This window comes from Macrosteles quadrilineatus, unplaced genomic scaffold (genome assembly GCF_028750875.1).
Source record: "Macrosteles quadrilineatus isolate MER2022 unplaced genomic scaffold, UCM_ALF_1.0 Scaffold_1__1_contigs__length_201487025, whole genome shotgun sequence".
NCBI classification, from domain to species: domain Eukaryota; kingdom Metazoa; phylum Arthropoda; class Insecta; order Hemiptera; family Cicadellidae; genus Macrosteles; species Macrosteles quadrilineatus.
Window position 1 is genome coordinate 43,502,560 of NW_026542594.1, and position 17,265 is coordinate 43,519,824.

The 17,265-nt window shown below is 38.7% G+C and overlaps 2 protein-coding genes across 2 annotated transcripts in view; one reads left to right on the forward strand and one right to left on the reverse strand.

The window, feature by feature from the left end:
- The window catches only part of LOC128982850 (tetratricopeptide repeat protein 21B-like), a 300,450-nt gene that overhangs the window by 200,959 nt on the left and 82,226 nt on the right, over positions 1-17,265 (reverse strand). The gene's annotated exons all lie outside the window — the stretch shown is intronic.
- Positions 3,759-5,594, forward strand: LOC128982848 (uncharacterized). Its single transcript, XM_054401886.1, has 2 exons — positions 3,759-3,921; positions 4,192-5,594. Exons 1-2 carry the CDS (start codon positions 3,853-3,855, stop codon positions 5,560-5,562), a joined length of 1,440 nt encoding a protein of 479 aa, XP_054257861.1. The 5' UTR covers positions 3,759-3,852; the 3' UTR covers positions 5,563-5,594.

Sequence of the window (17,265 nt, forward strand, 5' to 3'; positions counted from 1 at the left end):
TATATTAACCTTTTTGATACTACTATCCACAACAATAGTAGCTTATCCCTTGTTGAAAAACACCAGTACTTGATAAGTTCACTTGAAGGTGAAGCCTTACACTTAATCAAATCTTTACCGATCTCATCTGGCAACTATTCAGTAGCCTATAATGCTACATTAACTAGCCAAATGAATGCCAATTGATGCAAATAAAATTGCGACAGAGAGGTTATGCAGAAAATCAGGTGTAGTTCTTAGTCATGTAAACAAAATGTTATCGCTATAAAAAATTTACTGAAATTTGTAAATGTACTGGCGACAATGGGTGGTACTGTACCATGCAGACTACATTATTATTGACGAAGATCAACACGGACAACCTAATACGGCTAAAAGTGGGAAACATTTAAAAAACTAGATCAGCTTTTGAAAAATGATAAAATATTTACAAAAAATGTTTATTATATGGAACTGTTAGTATAGGTACATAATCTATGAGATGAATCTTTTAAACTCATCGGAAATTATGATGAGTTTTATTTGTTTTTAAATAACTACTTAACTCCTTTGTAATTGCTCGATTTCGAGCAACGAGTTTACTAGTCTATTAATAAAGCGTAACCATTGACTTTGGATACAGAAGAAGACATCCTATCTATATGGATCAGCTGTCGCCATTTTTTTACTGAAAAAGAATGTAGTTGTGTGAGCCAGTCACAGATTGCGCTAGTGTCAAAAACTCTATTTTGAACCTTATTTTTCGTTACTGACGTAGTTGCTGGGTCACAATAGTTGCTATAGCACATAATAAGTCATTCTATCAGTTTGACTTGGTAAAAACCATAATGTAATTGGCAGAAATCAGTAATTTAGATCAGCGCAATTTTTAGGTATCTTACATCAACTAAGACAAATTTTATTAAAAACCTGGCTACAACTTTAACATGGGGATGGAATGTCTAGTTGTTGTATTCATAGTCAAAGGCGTAACACAAATGTTAGTACATTTAGTAGTTTGGTCCAATTTGAAAATTTAAGCAGAAAATCAGGAGTTTCAGAGGAGGTGAGCACAATGAGAGGATCCTATTTTAATTCTGGAATTTCATTTTCCTTGAGAAAAATTGAGTCATCTGAAGGCCACTGTGACGGATTATTTGCTAACCAGGTGGGTCCTGTCCACCACAGGGGATGATCTTTCAACAACGAGGGAGAAAGTCCACGAGAAGCACAATCGGCTGGGTTGTCAGCACTTCTCACATGTTTCCACGAATTTATAGGAGTCAACTCTTGTATCTCTGCGACACGGTTAGAGATAAATGTTTTCATTTTGTACGGGGGTGTAACTATCCATGCTAGGACAATGGTTGAATCACACCAATTTTGAATAAATTCTATTTGGTAGTTAGAAGAGTATGTATAACGAAATGTGATGATGATAAAATGATATGTCATGTCATATGCCATACATTTCAGAAGATTGCTTATATTTAGGGTCTATAACTTTATATTCGTATTTGGTTATTAGTGTGGTGATTAAATTTCTTACAATCTAAAATTACGTTTTTCATACACACGCTACTACATAAGCAGATGGTTTATTGTTTTACAGTATCTTATCTTATATTGTTTTATTGCTGTCAGTCAAAATAACATTTTTACGCTGATACTCGTGATTCTTCCCATTTTATCTTTTTCTCTTAGCTATCTTTAATCTACTAGCGTGATGTATACCCTACGTGCGAGTGCGGTTGCTCGTGACTTTTTTTTAATGTATTTATTATATTCTAGAGTGACATATAAACATTTATACACTGTAAATAAGAAATACGGGCGATGAAAGTTCCGCGTGGTAATATTTATTTGACATAAAATGAGGTTACTAACCTGTCGGCAATCAGTCCTCCAAGACAATAGAGGACTGATTGACGACAGGTTAGTAACCTCATTTTATGTCAATAGATCAATCCTGGAGGCAAATTATGTATAAAATATTTATTTACTTAGAAAACGGAAACATTGTGCAGTGTAACATTGGTAAGGCCAGTTTAAAACATTAAAGTACTCAACGAAGGGACTTCTAGCTCATTTAAAATGGCTAAAAAGTTAAGAATCATAATATTATATAATCGGCTGAGCTGAATCCCGAAATCCCGGGGTTGGATTGAAGGCCCGTGATTGAGACCCCTAGTCCAGTAACATTAAATGAGGGATCTGCTAGGCTATATTTTCTGACATGATCAATTACATCAGGATGCACTTGTAATTTTGGGAGTGGTGAAGCAATTTTCAGAAATGTGTGGTTTAATTATAATAGAGAAGAAAAATTCGAGATAATTTATATAAAAGAGGTTGATTTATTAAGAGAAAAAATGAGTACGTCCCATGAGACGTGATTTATGAGAAGTGATTCAAGGCGAATGAATGCAACAATGGATATGGTCATGTGATGGAATTACATGGACTGTTAAAAACAAAAACAAAGACATTTAAAAACTAATACATAAAACAAACACACTTGACGGAACAAAAACTCTGATGAATATGACAAAATACTAATAAAAGTCCTTTTTTACCAATTAAATCCAATTTTTAACAGGAGACACAGGGACGCTAGACCAGGCAACTGATACAGCAAGTCCAAACTTGGGTTAATCAGTGGTACAAAGAGGTGCACTACTATTAATTACCTAACCCAATTCATAACCCTGTATTGGGTAACGGCCTTTTTCTGGTTGTACCTGTTCAGCATGGGCAAAGACTTGTCACCCGATTGCATCTACTACCCGGGCACTCCCGATGTTGTGGAACATACTTTCTTCCGCTGCCAGCATTGGGAAAGGCTCCGCCTGGAGGCTCAACAGTGTGTAGGATTGCTGTCGGTGGATACGGTCATCCCGATGTACAACAGAGAATAGGGTTTTTTATTGAGCAGTCTGATAAATTAAGGAGTCTCACTTTCTACAATATCTCTCTTGTTGTTGGTGGCTGGCCACCATTTTCCCTTCTCTATGAAAAATTGTTTGAATAAAAAAGTTTTTCTTATATTTACCTTTTAGTTCTGGTATTATGTGCTGATGTTGGTCAATAATATCAAATAGGCCTAACTTTAATTTTAATATAACTGATTCAATATTGTTGGGTCATATCAGTTTCTGCCACGCAAGACTATATAAATTTAAAAATTTACAGAATTTTTACGTACAGAACAGAATTTTATCAAGGTTGCACATAATGGAAAAATCTAATAAAAATGTGTGGCCATAAGTTCTTCAATGGTGTAAAAGATCATTTTGAAATTTTCCAGCACTACATTCAGAAATTTCTCAGCTACATCATTAACCTTGGTAAAGACCATTTGGTAGATAATAGGTGGTTGGATTTGTTTGATAATAGTTGAGTTAACCTGTTTTTTTAAAGATTATGTCAATCATAACATATAAATGTAACCAACAAACCACTTGTAAATTTCTTATTATGACGCTTGCTTGTACTGTTATCAATGAACATCTCAATAAAGATCACTGTCTATTGACTTAATTATTTCAAAACCAAATTCATCCCTCTTATGTTTGCTTGTTTAGGCTAATATAACAATTCCTTCTCCATTTTTGGTTCACGCAAACTAATCTTTGTGGTTTTGTTATTGTTATTTATTAGTGAATGGTTTTACACAAATAGTTCCCATTGTAATTATAGTAGTAAAACACATTCTTTCCTTATCAGTAACCAGATGCTTATCAGTTTGCTTCATTGATAAGGAGTTTTGCAGTTTACAATTGATTTTATGTGAATTTACTTAAGACATACATTTTCTAACACACTTGTTAAAATAATGTTCATTGTGGCTTACGTTATCTGTTATTTTTAACAATGAATGAGTTGACATTATTAAAATGGATTGTAATAGTTGTTTTAGTGCTATTGAAATTCTCAGTAATGGTAAATACATTAAATTACTTCTTAGTAATTAACATTTTGTCTGAATTAAAAATGAGTGATTCTCAAATAGTAGTGCTATGCGTATTAAAACTAGCTACGTTTGGTTGAGTTTACTTTTGAAACGCTGCTTAATTAAATCTCAACTTTGGATCTTTTGAATTTTTGTACAGAAAGTTGTTTTTAATGGTAAAAGTTCAATGTAAATAGAGTAAAGCCAAAAATTGTTTAATGATGTTCAATCCGTGGGCTAAAGACATGTTTATATTCTAGGGTGAGGAAGTACAAACCAAGGTAAGTGGACAAACAACTCAAACATGTATGGATTCCTCAGACTTTGCGCAAGTAGTCAAAACATCTTACTATGTGGACAAAACACTCTTCATCAAAGACATCTTCCTTTCAGCTAAAGTAAACATGGTCGCAGCTCCAAGGAAGTTTGGAAAATCCACCAATCTCAACATGATCAAGAGGTTTTTGGAAATTGAAATGGATACCAACGGTCAACCTATGAACATTACAAGCACTTCCAACTATAAAGTATTTGTAGAGAACCATTTACAAATAACCAAAGATGAACGATTCTTCAATCAGCATTTTGGTAAACACCCAGTTATATACATAAACTTTAGCTCCCTGAAGACAGTTGATAGTTATAAGGATTTGTTGAAGGAGTTCCGAAAAATAGTTACCAAAACATTTGCTTACCACACTTATTTAGTGAAAAATGCTTCCATATGGAAAAGTGAGGCTGAAAAAGAAACTTTTGTCAAGTACATAATCAGGCCAAAAAGTAAAGAACTAAAACTAGAAGATTTACCCTTTGTTTTTAAATGGTTAACCCAACTTCTTCATAACAGATTTGGAAGGAAACCGGTTGTTTTAATTGATGAGTGTGATGCTTTTGTCTATCCACTGATTTTTAAGAGTGCTAAGGACTTGGGGAGAGTCAGCAGGTTTATGATGAAGACGGAAGAATCCTTATTGGTCTCTAATGAGCATATTGATAGAGGTCTTATGACTGGAGTGTTGAATACCTACAGAGGTGACTTAGCTGATGATATTTACGACTACCACTTTCTTGAAGATTACCAGTTTAGTCTCTACTATGGGTTGACAGAAGATGACCTTGCTATTTTATTGAAGAGACTCGTTCCTGATGATGTAAAGAGAAGTCAGCTGAAGAAGACTATTGATGAGTTTTATGGAGGCTACAAGATTTATAACAAAAACTGTACCTTGACTAATTCTCACACTAATATTTACTGTATTTGGTCTGTTATATATTTTCTTACCCACCATCATTATATGATCAATTATCTCTGCCCACCTGAGTATTATGACCAGTTTCAAAATATCTTTAAAAACGATGAAGTAAAAAGTGTAGTGAAGAGCTTACTTGAAGGAAAACAAACACACTTGGACCTTCGAGAGCCGTTTTACAAAGAGGACATTTTAGAACTTAACAACCTTGTTAAGAATATCAATACCACTGGTGAGTTCAGAAGATCTACAGTGCCTCATTTACTTTACAATTTTGGTTATTTAACTCCAGTTGTGGACAATAATGGTTTTTCTATAGGAAGATACAAGCTAGCTAATAAGGAAACATTATGTGAACTAGAAAAATACATCAGTGCATAGTAAATACAGGGTGATGAACGAGAAAAAACAAATATTCTTGTGATACAAAAATGTGTTTTTTAACCTTAAAAATATTAAATGACACATTTTAGAGTAAGTTATAACTAATCTTTAAACAGGCATTTATTAAAAGTTATAGGTATTTAGTTTCTCAAAGTATTATTTTACTCATGTCTGTCTCCTTGTTTTCATATAAAATGCAGGCATATAGTAAGATTAAAGATGTGATAATTTGCCTTAAAAATCAATATATTGTACTGCCTAGCTATTTACTATATACTGGACAGCCTAAACTAGTGCAGGGCCAGATTATAGATTAAACCCTTAGTTTGGAAAATGAAGCCTTTTGCTCTTTTTATCTTCTCAACACGAGAGAATTTAACTTTTGTTAAAAATGTTGCCACCAAACACATGATTTAATACCCCCGCCGTAGCAAACCTGCAGACTAAGCGAATTTCCATTAACCAGGCTGGATTTCTACTAAAATATTCCCTTAAAATTGACAGATTTATTTCCTATTTAAATAACAACTAGTGTACCTGTTGCTCGAATTCGAGCAATTGCGAAGCATTATAGGCGACTTAAAGATTATGGAAATACTCACGAACTATACAACAGTTAGATATAATCAAAATTCTTTGTAAATATCTTATCTTTTTTCAAAAAGCTGGTCTCGTTTTTTTAGTGTTTTCTACAAATTTTCCCCTCTCATAGCCGCATTAGGTTGTCTATAATAACGATTATAAATGAAAAAAATAAACATTATTTCTATTTCTTCTACTTAGTTGTGTTCTATGACTTTTTCTGTGTTTCCATTGTTTGCAAATCGGTTATTTCAATGATTGCTCAAGAAATGTAGCACAGTGTTAATTCAGTTTTATTTTTAGCCTATATCAAATTGTCCAGGATTTCTCGATCTTTTCCATTGTAATAATTACACCAACCCAAGTTTCATCTACAGATGCAATATGCCAGAGAATATCACCTATTGGATACATACATTAATCTCCAAGAAGTGGCAAAAAAGGCAGAAACGAACCCATAAAATAGATATAAGTTAACTCCATAAGAAATAATTTTAAGAGTTACTGTGATAACTTATTAGGATTTTCCACTGATTTGGTAATAGATCATTATATTGCAAAACATGACACGATGCAGAAGGAATCAATTTTAAAATCAGAAAAACCCATTGCAAATACTGTACTATTTTGACAAATTCAATCAATCACAATTTAAATATAACAGCTGTTTCATAAAAAAATAGTGTAGAACTATGCATATGGTCGTAATGTAAACAAATCTGAAGAGGTAACTTTAAAGGCTTCTGGGGCAGAACCCTAAGGTAATTTACCTCGTTCTTCTTTTGATTGCTCATCTACATACCAAGACCTTTCTTTAGAGACCCCTACCAAGTTTCTACGCCCAGCCGTTCTCTCAAATTAGCTGTGACAAAACCCCCGTTTTCCTCCATAAGAATAACATGGGATGGGAATTTAAAGGCCACTGGGGCAGAGCCCCAAGGAAATTCACCATGTTTCTCTTTTGATGGCTCATTTACAGACCAAGACCTTTCTTTAGACACCTCTACCTAGTTTCTACGCCCAGCCGTTCTCTCAAAATAGCTGTGACAAAGAAAAACAGTTTCAAATTAATATATAGATAATTTTAGTGAGTACTTAGGTTTGCTGCTACAGGGAAGGTATTTAGGTGTTTTTTTTGTTGTTTTATTACTGAAATGTAAATAGCTTAGAATTAAATAAACAAAATTGCCAAATTTGATTAGAATATATCCAACAAGCAAACTACAAAAGTTTTTTTTTAATTCTCCATAAGAATAACATGGGAATTTTTTATTGAATGAACGAAGTGAATTCTCATACTGGTGCGAGATGCATCTTGCTGCTGTCCGAAATCTCGAGAATGACTAAAGTTATAAACTTGATGTGTTACACAAAGATTCTATACCACAATATCTTGCGACCTTTTGTTGTTGAAATATATTTGTTCCGTAATTATTATTAAATCTTAAAAAAACATTTTTAATTTTGCCCCATAAGATTAACATTAAGAGCTACCTTCTTCTTCTTTTTATTGGTTTACGTTTTAAGACCTACAGTTTTGTTGTTTACTAGGGACAAAGAGAACGACCTTAACTCTTTCATCCATAGAGTAACAGTTATACCACAAATTAAACATACTGGGAGCATGTTTAATTTATGGTTATACTGTTTTCACATTATAACTCAACAATTTCTGGAATAATAATGTATTTACGAAAATACTGGTAGGGGTTAACCAATTATCTACCGAAATGTATTGCAATTGATTGAAAATAAATATTTACATGAACACGTTTATTCTACAGGCTACGTTTCTTTAGTAGTACGACGCAACGGTCGACGAAGGGGTGAGTCTACTATTGTTTCCTAGCTTGCTAAAAGTTAAGTTTTAGCAGTTTTAGCGTTGACCATTGACTATTGGATACTCTTTGACTAATTAATACAACTTCAGTTTTCCATAGTCAATGGTTTTAGTTATTTTCGTTCTGGTTAGTGGTTTTTCTAAAATAAAAATGCGTCGTTGGCTTTATTTATTTAATTGTCAATCAGAGATTCAAATTTTGCCCTGGAATATTTAGTTACTTTATATAGTTAAATATTTATATAGTATATTTATATAGTAGTTATTTATATAGTGGAATATTTAGTTAATTCATATTATTGTTAATATAACGATTTAACATGCTAAGATTTGTAATCAAATAAGTTAGGCTAAGGTTTTTTTTTTTTAATATAATCTTTATTTCATCGGTCGTCTGCAACTCACTCACTCAGAATCAGAATCTGAATCGTTTATTGACTCACTAATTCAGAATCAGAAAATATTGCATTAGGTTTAATGCATTCTGCTATTGATGATAAGGCGGTAACCTAAGTAGATTTTAAAAGTTTGTGAATAAAATCCTATCCATTTATATCAAGTAAGTAATTCAATCAAATTGCATTTTCAACACAAACCTCATAAGTTAAGTTTAACCTAGGCCTCCAACAAGTAAACTCAGTTCGGATGAAGAATGGATGAAACTCAGCCAATGGACACAAGAATATCAATAGGAAGGAACTATCCTGAATTTGGCCTGAATGAGTGACAAATTTTAGTGAGTTTAATATTGAACTCTCAGTCGACTATGTGCCAACCGAGCTTATGGACACTTCACCAAGTATTGAACACAAATAGGCCAATAAGTTGGAACCTACTGCTTAAAAGAGCTAGCCCACTTATAATAATGCTGTTAAGGGCCCATAACAAAGTAGGACTAGGCTTAGATAACCAAGAAAAAAAGATCAAGACGTACGAGCAGACATAAAATTGGGCTCACAAGTCTTCATTGATTGTACCAAGGCAGTGGAAGAATGGTGAGACAGACAGCATGAGGTAGGCCTAGATCATCTTAACTTCAAAAATATAGCCTAAACATTATAAGCTTTTGAAGGAAGGCTGTGAAGCGAGGAAGTGTTGTGTCATGTGAAGTGTTTGTGTCAAGTGTGTCTGTTAACAAAAATTGCCTAGACGGCCGTGTTCCCTAGCCTAGGTATGGCATGTCAAGTGTTTTGTTAAAATCTCTTTCTAATGTCACAGTACTTTGTTTATTTGTTCATACAACAATCTCTGCTTAATGTGTTTTTCACTGACGAAGAGTGTAGGCCTAGCTAGCAAGTTAAAACTAACAAATGTAGGCCTTAATAAGCCTACCTAGACCTAAAAAGGTAATGTATATCTTTCTTCTAGCTACAAGACCTGTGTACTTAGTAGGCCTACTTAGGTTAAGTTACCTATTTTCAGGGGAACAGTTTCGCAGAGAACCTAGCCTACCTATTTTATAAGATGAAATATTTGTTTGATATAGCCTATAAGTTTAGGCTATAACATATCTTAATCAGTTCATTTCTAAGTGATACAGAATCAGAATCAGAATACTTTATTCTTGAACATAGAGTACAGAATAGGCGTCAAACATTACAGAGATTTAATTATAAAATAGCATAAAGTTGTTGGGCTTTGAGACGCTGTCGGTAGTGATGGTTATTTCTATGAGGGTTGTTTAGTCCTCACTGGAACATTGGTGAAGTTCTCCAGTTCATGAACTCCTCAACTGTGTAGAATGGTCTCTCCACAAGCCAAGCCGATAAGCGTTGTCTGGTGCTACTTATGCTGGGGCCTTTTATTGTCTCTGGGAGCAGGTTCAGGAACTTCACTCCCATGTATGAAGGCATTTCTTCAAAAAGAGTTAGATGATGGACTGGAAGTGTGTAATTCATAGCCTGTCGGGTGTTATGGCTGTGCCTATCCGTACCTCGTTGGAGCTGTAGCCTGCTTGCGTGAGTAGCCACAGCTAGGATGTACAGGCTTGTAATCGTTACGATTTTTAGCTCACGGAATTTTGGTATGTGACTTTCTCTCTTATCCATGTCTGCTATTATTCTTACTGCTTTTTTCTGGTGGATAAGCACATGTTGGAGGTTGGTTGCCGATGAGTTTCCCCATACTTCAAGGCCATATTGAAGATGTGATTCAAACAGTGAGTGGTGGGCGGCAATCTTGGCTATGTTGGTGTCACTTATGGTTTTTATCCTTCTTATCACGTAGACACTGCTACTCAGCTTACTACACAGGCTGTCAATATTGGGGGTCCATGTCAGTTTCTGGTCTATTATAAAACCTAAATACTTTGCTTCTTCTGGGCCTTCGATGTCTGGGATCCTGCATACCCCACCATTTCTCCTGCCAAAGACCAGTTGTTGTGTTTTCTCTTCATTAACTACTAAGCTGTTGTTTTGGCAATACTGTATTGCCATGTTTATGGAAACAAACGAGCTGATTTCAAGGGCTTCAGGGTTTTTTTCCCCCAAGGAGGAGTACGGTAGCATCTGCATACATAAGAGTCTTGCTGTAGTCTTCCAAATAGTGAGGGAGATCATTTGTAAACAAGATGAAAAGGATGGGGCCCAGCACAGAACCCTGTGGAACACCCCTTACTACAGGTAATAACTTTGATCTTACTGTTTGTGTAGATCCCTTTTCAGTTATAATATATTTAGGGTAGGTATATTAATACTATTTTACAGTAAAATTCCTATATTATGTCTTTATTAATATTTTATTCGGCTATTTATAGCTGTTTTGTTTATTTTTTATTAATAAATATTATATATATATTTTTTGTTTATTACAATAATTTTATTGGTTAATATACATTATAGCTGATAATTTCTGAAAGTTTCAAGATAATCTAATAATAAATAACAGAGTTGGAGATGTTTTCATAAAAGTATGTAAATTTGCCAAAATAATAGGAATTCCTAGGGATCTACAGGTACTAGAAAACTGGTAGGCCAATGGGTTAACGTCCGCACGAGTGAGTACTATGACTATCCGCAGTACTATCCTGAAAACTATACCTATTCGTTTATACCAAGGCAAAAATGTGGTTCGGATTCCACTACAAACTGTAGGTCCCTTAGTTGCCATTAGCTGTATGGGATATTAAATTAACAGCTGTGTCTAAGGACTAAGTCGGCCTTAGTCACTAAAAAGACAACAAGATCGCGCCACTCATCCTACACTCATTCCATTCATACTTGGCTTAAAATACCTACTTTGTATTGTCGCCATTGCATTGTAAAGTATTAAAGTAAACATATTGCATATAATTTTTGTTATGAAAGACTGTTATTTATAATGGTTTAAATACCTGCATTCAGTAATCCATTATGCTGCTTGTGGCAACTATAGTTTCGGTTCACACGGAACCATCTTCAGGCCGTACAAGGCGTCGTTATTCACTTCCATATATGAAGGTCGTCATAAGTACATAAAACACGAACACACGAAAACACACATTGACACGAACATTTAACATTAAAAATACCGAGTACTCGGGAACACGAGACAGGTGACGCGACCGGGTGGAAGTTGTAGCTCGAACTGGTGGTCAGTGGTCTAACGGTATGACGTCAGCCATTGTCTCCTTATCACTGCCGGCTCGCATTCATTCCTTCTCTCCTCCTCCCCCATCCAGTATTTTGATTGCGGTGTTATAAATGGAATTCGATTGGAATGAGAGTTTGTCATTTAAAACATTTTGCGACGCTATTTTCTGCACTGGAAAAATAATATTAAAAGTAAGTGCAGCAGTCGCAACCGTTTGCCGGGGATAGCTCAGCCTACAATGGCTAGGTATTGTTCCAGGGTCTGCGGTAAGGTCAGGGAAACCACTAGGCCAAAAGCCGGGTCTAACCGGTATAGGACTGGCTCATACACGGGCACTGTGAACAAGTCACCAAAACAAACGTGCAATAATCACTACCAGGCCTACGCCGATTCTCCACACTTCTAGGGGGTCGTTGCTGACTACGCAACTCGGGCTTCGTCCTAACTATCCGATAGTTAAGCCCAGAGTGCCTAAAACACGGTGAGTTACACGACGACTTGCCAATAAAAACCACAACGCGTGTTATCACCAGGCGGGGTCTACTAGGCCACTATAATCCAATACACAACTCTAATGCCCAAGCTAAGAGTCAAACAGTTCACTCAATAATCGTACCACATAATATACAAGTACACTATAGGTCGAGTGACTACACCACTAGTAGCTGGTCTCAATAAATACCAAGCCAAACAAGCAAAACTAAATGGCAATTGCACTATTAAAATATTGAGCTACTTAGTAGCAGATAAATAAATATTAACTACGTTCCAAACACTAGATAAATATATTATCTGATAGCCGGTACTCCGCTATCCAAGCTATCAAGCTAACGTGTTGGATTACTAAGCAAGCTGTTCAGGTTAAATTAAAATAATTAAATGATTAATCAATACCAACCCTACTGCTACTACCACTACTGCTACTATATCAACGTTATTGCTTAGCCGGGCTTCTGTTAATAGGCTAATAAAACTAGCTACTAGCCTACTGGCCTCGTGCTTCCAACTACGCACGCTAAATCGTGCAGCCTAGATTTGTCGGGCCTCAGAGTTATTAGTAATATAACTAACTCTAGGTACAACGCAAAATAATATCTACTACAGTCAAATAAATTATATTATTTGCGCTCTAGCACCTGCCCAGAACCGTCAGGAATACACTTTAATATTATTCCTGACTAATATAAATCCTAACTACCGTCAGGCTTTGACCAGCACGGTTACAACTCTAACTCTCGCAATCAAATCAGAGATGAATGTTTTTAATGTCAACTATCAACTCTTAAACCAAAATATAATAAAACGTCGTCCACTCACCACAAGTGGGTCACTGACTCAATACCCAACTTGAATGCCGACACTCACTGTCACACCGCACAACAGTAACACCACGTACTCCACGTACACACGTCGTCTCAGCCAGACACCAACACTCTTCACTGCACGGAATCCACCACTCGAATGTCCTACCTATACTGTCCTGAAGATCTAGGATATCCCAGGCTTATCGGCACTGATAAGCCGGGTCAAAGGGCGCTCGCTAGCCTCGCTGCCGCCGCTCGCTCACCTCAACAATCGGTGCGCGGCCAAATAGCAAAAATATACCCCCCTAGGGAAAATAACTCGTTACATCCCCCACTTACATCGGGATGAAAAAAAAGAAAACGGCCAAAAAGAAAAAAAATCTTTGATCTCCGGCCAAAACAAAATACTCGAACCCCTAACCCAATGGTGAACCCTACACCACAGGTCTCAAACTTTAAAACAAAGAAAAACTCTTCTACTCGCCACTACCAGCCAACATGTAGCTGAATGATTTGGGCATCAGGAACCAGACGGGGATTTCCATTGCAAGGGCCTTCGGGGTCTTCGTCACCAATTTTGACACTGTCCATGCGGCCACCTTGGCCAGAACAGTCATCACCCACGCCCATTCTTACTACCTCTGTCCCACATGTCACCAATCCGAGGTCTCGGATGACATCCATACCCAGAATCATGTCTGTGGTGAGAGTGGGGACGTACAAGGCATCTCCAACCCACCGTCTTCCCGCAGCCTCTCCTGCCAATCGGAACGAATACTCGGCCCTAGACCGCGACCCATCTGCCATCCTTAGAGGAGCGGGTTTCTTAAAAGGCTCGACCCCCTGGCGTTGAAGATGATCGGCGACTTCTCGCCCAAACAGGTTAACTACGGACCCAGTGTCCAATAACGCCTTAAAAACGCTGCCCATCAGCACAACTTCAACAAAGGGCCTTGTCTCCGAAACCAGCCGGTTCTCGTCTACTCCACCAACCAGGCTGTTTAGTTTTCCGAGCCACTCGGACCACTCTTCTGAGGTCGTTCGTTTTGGGTGGCCTTGCCCAGTTGACCTCCTGATGTCTGAGCTGGCCTGCCGTTTCCCGCCCGACATCCACACTGACTCACCGTCAAACCAGGTTTGCCACACCCATAACAGGAGACGGTCCTTGGTTTACCACATTCTCGGGCAAAGTGACCAATCTCCTGGCACCTAAAGCACCGTACACCATCAGCATCTTTCTTTGTTATTGCGGGCCTTCGTACACGAGTCTCGATCGAGTATAAACTAACCCGCTGCCCAACTGACTTGGCTTCAGGAGACGGTCTCTCGAAACTACCTCTTTCGAACGTGACAGTCTCAAGATTCTTTTCAGCTTTCTTCCTGGGAACGTAGGCGGTTTCCAAAACCAGCGCTACGTTGGGTGAAGGTGGAGGCCGGAAGGCTGCCTTCTCTCGCAGATAGGCCTCATAGTCTTCAGCCAACTCCACCAACTCGGCCAGGTTGCTGAAATCACGCCGGCGTACCATGAGTTTGTATTCTGGACGCATGTTGCTGTAGATTAAGTCTAATCTACCATGCTCCGACAACGTACCGCTACGCCTAAGCAAGGTACTTATGGCAACAACGTAGTCCCGGAAGCGTTCGGTCTCACCCTGCGTCCTTTTCCGGATCTCCTCATCCAAATTCCTCTGATAACCAGGTGGAAGGAACTGGATCTCAAATATATGCCGATAACGTCCGTTGTTATATGCCGTTGGGTGAAGGTGGAGGCCGGAAGGCTGCCTTCTCTCGCAGATAGGCCTCATAGTCTTCAGCCAACTCCACCAACTCGGCCAGGTTGCTGAAATCACGCCGGCGTACCATGAGTTTGTATTCTGGACGCATGTTGCTGTAGATTAAGTCTAATCTACCATGCTCCGACAACGTACCGCTACGCCTAAGCAAGGTACTTATGGCAACAACGTAGTCCCGGAAGCGTTCGGTCTCACCCTGCGTCCTTTTCCGGATCTCCTCATCCAAATTCCTCTGATAACCAGGTGGAAGGAACTGGATCTCAAATTGATGCCGAAAAGCTTCAAAAGAATACAGGAGCTCCTTGCAGTTCCTGTACCAAAGAAGTGCTGAGCCTTGCAACAGCTCCGGCAGCGCTCTGAGCAGGTCCTCCGACGATATAGCGTACGAGACCATCAGCTCTTCAAGACGCTCCAGGAATGACACAGGGTCTCTACGTCCATCAAACTTCAGACCTCACTTTCGGACCATGTCACATATCTTGGAGCAATTCTTCGGCTCCACCCTGCTGGCCTCATTTGAGAGCATATCCGAGCCTCGTGGCAGCTCCAAGCTAGAAGGCCGGGCTGGTCTCTCAGAACTATCATTGGGCCGCTGCCATCCCTCGGGTCTACTAGGTAACCCAAAGGTAGGCATTGGAGCAGCCACAACAGGGGACGTAGGGTTGGCGGGTCTTTCGAACCCATAGCCGACCCCATTACTCGGCGAGCCTCTCGCCTGTCGCACCACCGATCCCAGATGTTCTCTAAGAGTCCGGGTATCAGTCTCCAAAGACAACCCATGGATCTCTTTAATCGCCTCTAACTCCCCGCTAAGCCTGAATATCTCTGTTTGGTCCGATTCAGTACTAACCAGTACCTGAGGTACGGTTCTCGGGGGGTCTGGATGCCCTATGGTTGTAGTAGCCGGCGGTACATATGTCGGTGCAGCAGCCCCAGCCGTACACAGCCTATCCTCGCTGTACCGACGGGCATTCCGCTGCTTCCAAAACGATGAAAATCTCTGCCGTAATTCAGCAGAAGTCCCAGTGGTCACCAAACCATACTGGTCCATCGTCCTCATGAGCTCCCCTTTCGAGAGGTCATATATCCAACCCACGCGACCGTCCCGGGGCTGCGACCCCAAGGACATAGTCGCTGGCGCGGAATAGGTCAACGAAGTTGTCACCGTCGTAGCCACTACCGAAGAAATTGTCGGCCAAACGGGCGAAGACGCCGGCCACAATGACGATGTCGTCATCACCGACAGTTCGGAGCTAACCCCAGAACTAGTCGTAGTAATAGCAGATGTAATAGGTGTACCGCCCAGCACAGACGTCGTACTCGTAGTGACAACCATATTTAAAATTCAAAACACCACGACAAATCCGCAAACATAAGGGCGTAACCAATTAAAATCTATTTAACACCGTACTATTAAATCAAACCAATTATAGGTGTGAAAGTCAAACCAAAAATGCACAGTAAGGGTTCTCACTCAAATAATATTCAATGATAAAGCTCAATTAATTAGCAAAATAATATTACTAACTAATATCTATGTATACAACCACTAAATAAATTAGGGTTCACAACACACCACGCTGTAACAGAAAACAGGTTAGGCCTACCCAACCGACTATAAAATCACAGCAGGTCTGCCTAAAACTCTGCTCAACAACTCAGGTCCGCAGCCAATCTGCACAAGTCCGCAGCAAATCTGCACAAATAAAATTATTTTGTTCGGGCGCCGTTAATACGTCAGCAACTCAGCACCACTGCCAACCTCAGTCCCTGTTCGCAGGCGCCATCTTGCGACGAGATGTTCTGCACTGGGAAAAATAAATATTAAAAGTGCAGTCAGTCGCAACCGTTTGCCGGGGATAGCTCAGCCTACAATGGCTGGGTAAAGTTCCAGGGTCTGCGGTAAGGTCAGGGAAACCACTAGGCCAAAAGCCGGGTCTAACCGGTATAGGACTGGCTCATACACGGGCACTGTGAACAAGTCACCAAAACAAACGTGCAATAATCACTACCAGGCCTACGCCGATTCTCCACACTTCTAGGGGGTCGTTGCTGACTACGCAACTCGGGCTTCGTCCTAACTATCCGATAGTTAAGCCCAGAGTGCCTAAAACACGGTGAGTTACACGACGACTTGCCAATAAAAACCACAACGCGTGTTATCACCAGGCGGGGTCTACTAGGCCACTATAATCCAATACACAACTCTAATGCCCAAGCTAAGAGTCAAACAGTTCACTCAATAATCGTACCACATAATATACAAGTACACTATAGGTCGAGTGACTACACCACTAGTAGCTGGTCTCAATAAATACCAAGCCAAACAAGCAAAACTAAATGGCAATTGCACTATTAAAATATTGAGCTACTTAGTAGCAGATAAATAAATATTAACTACGTTCCAAACACTAGATAAATATATTATCTGATAGCCGGTACTCCGCTATCCAAGCTACCAAGCTAACGTGTTGGATTACTAAGCAAGCTGTTCAGGTTAAATTAAAATAATTAAATGATTAATCAATACCAACCCTACTGCTACTACCACTACTGCTACTATATCAACGTTATTGCTTAGCCGGGCTTCTGTTAATAGGCTAATAAAACT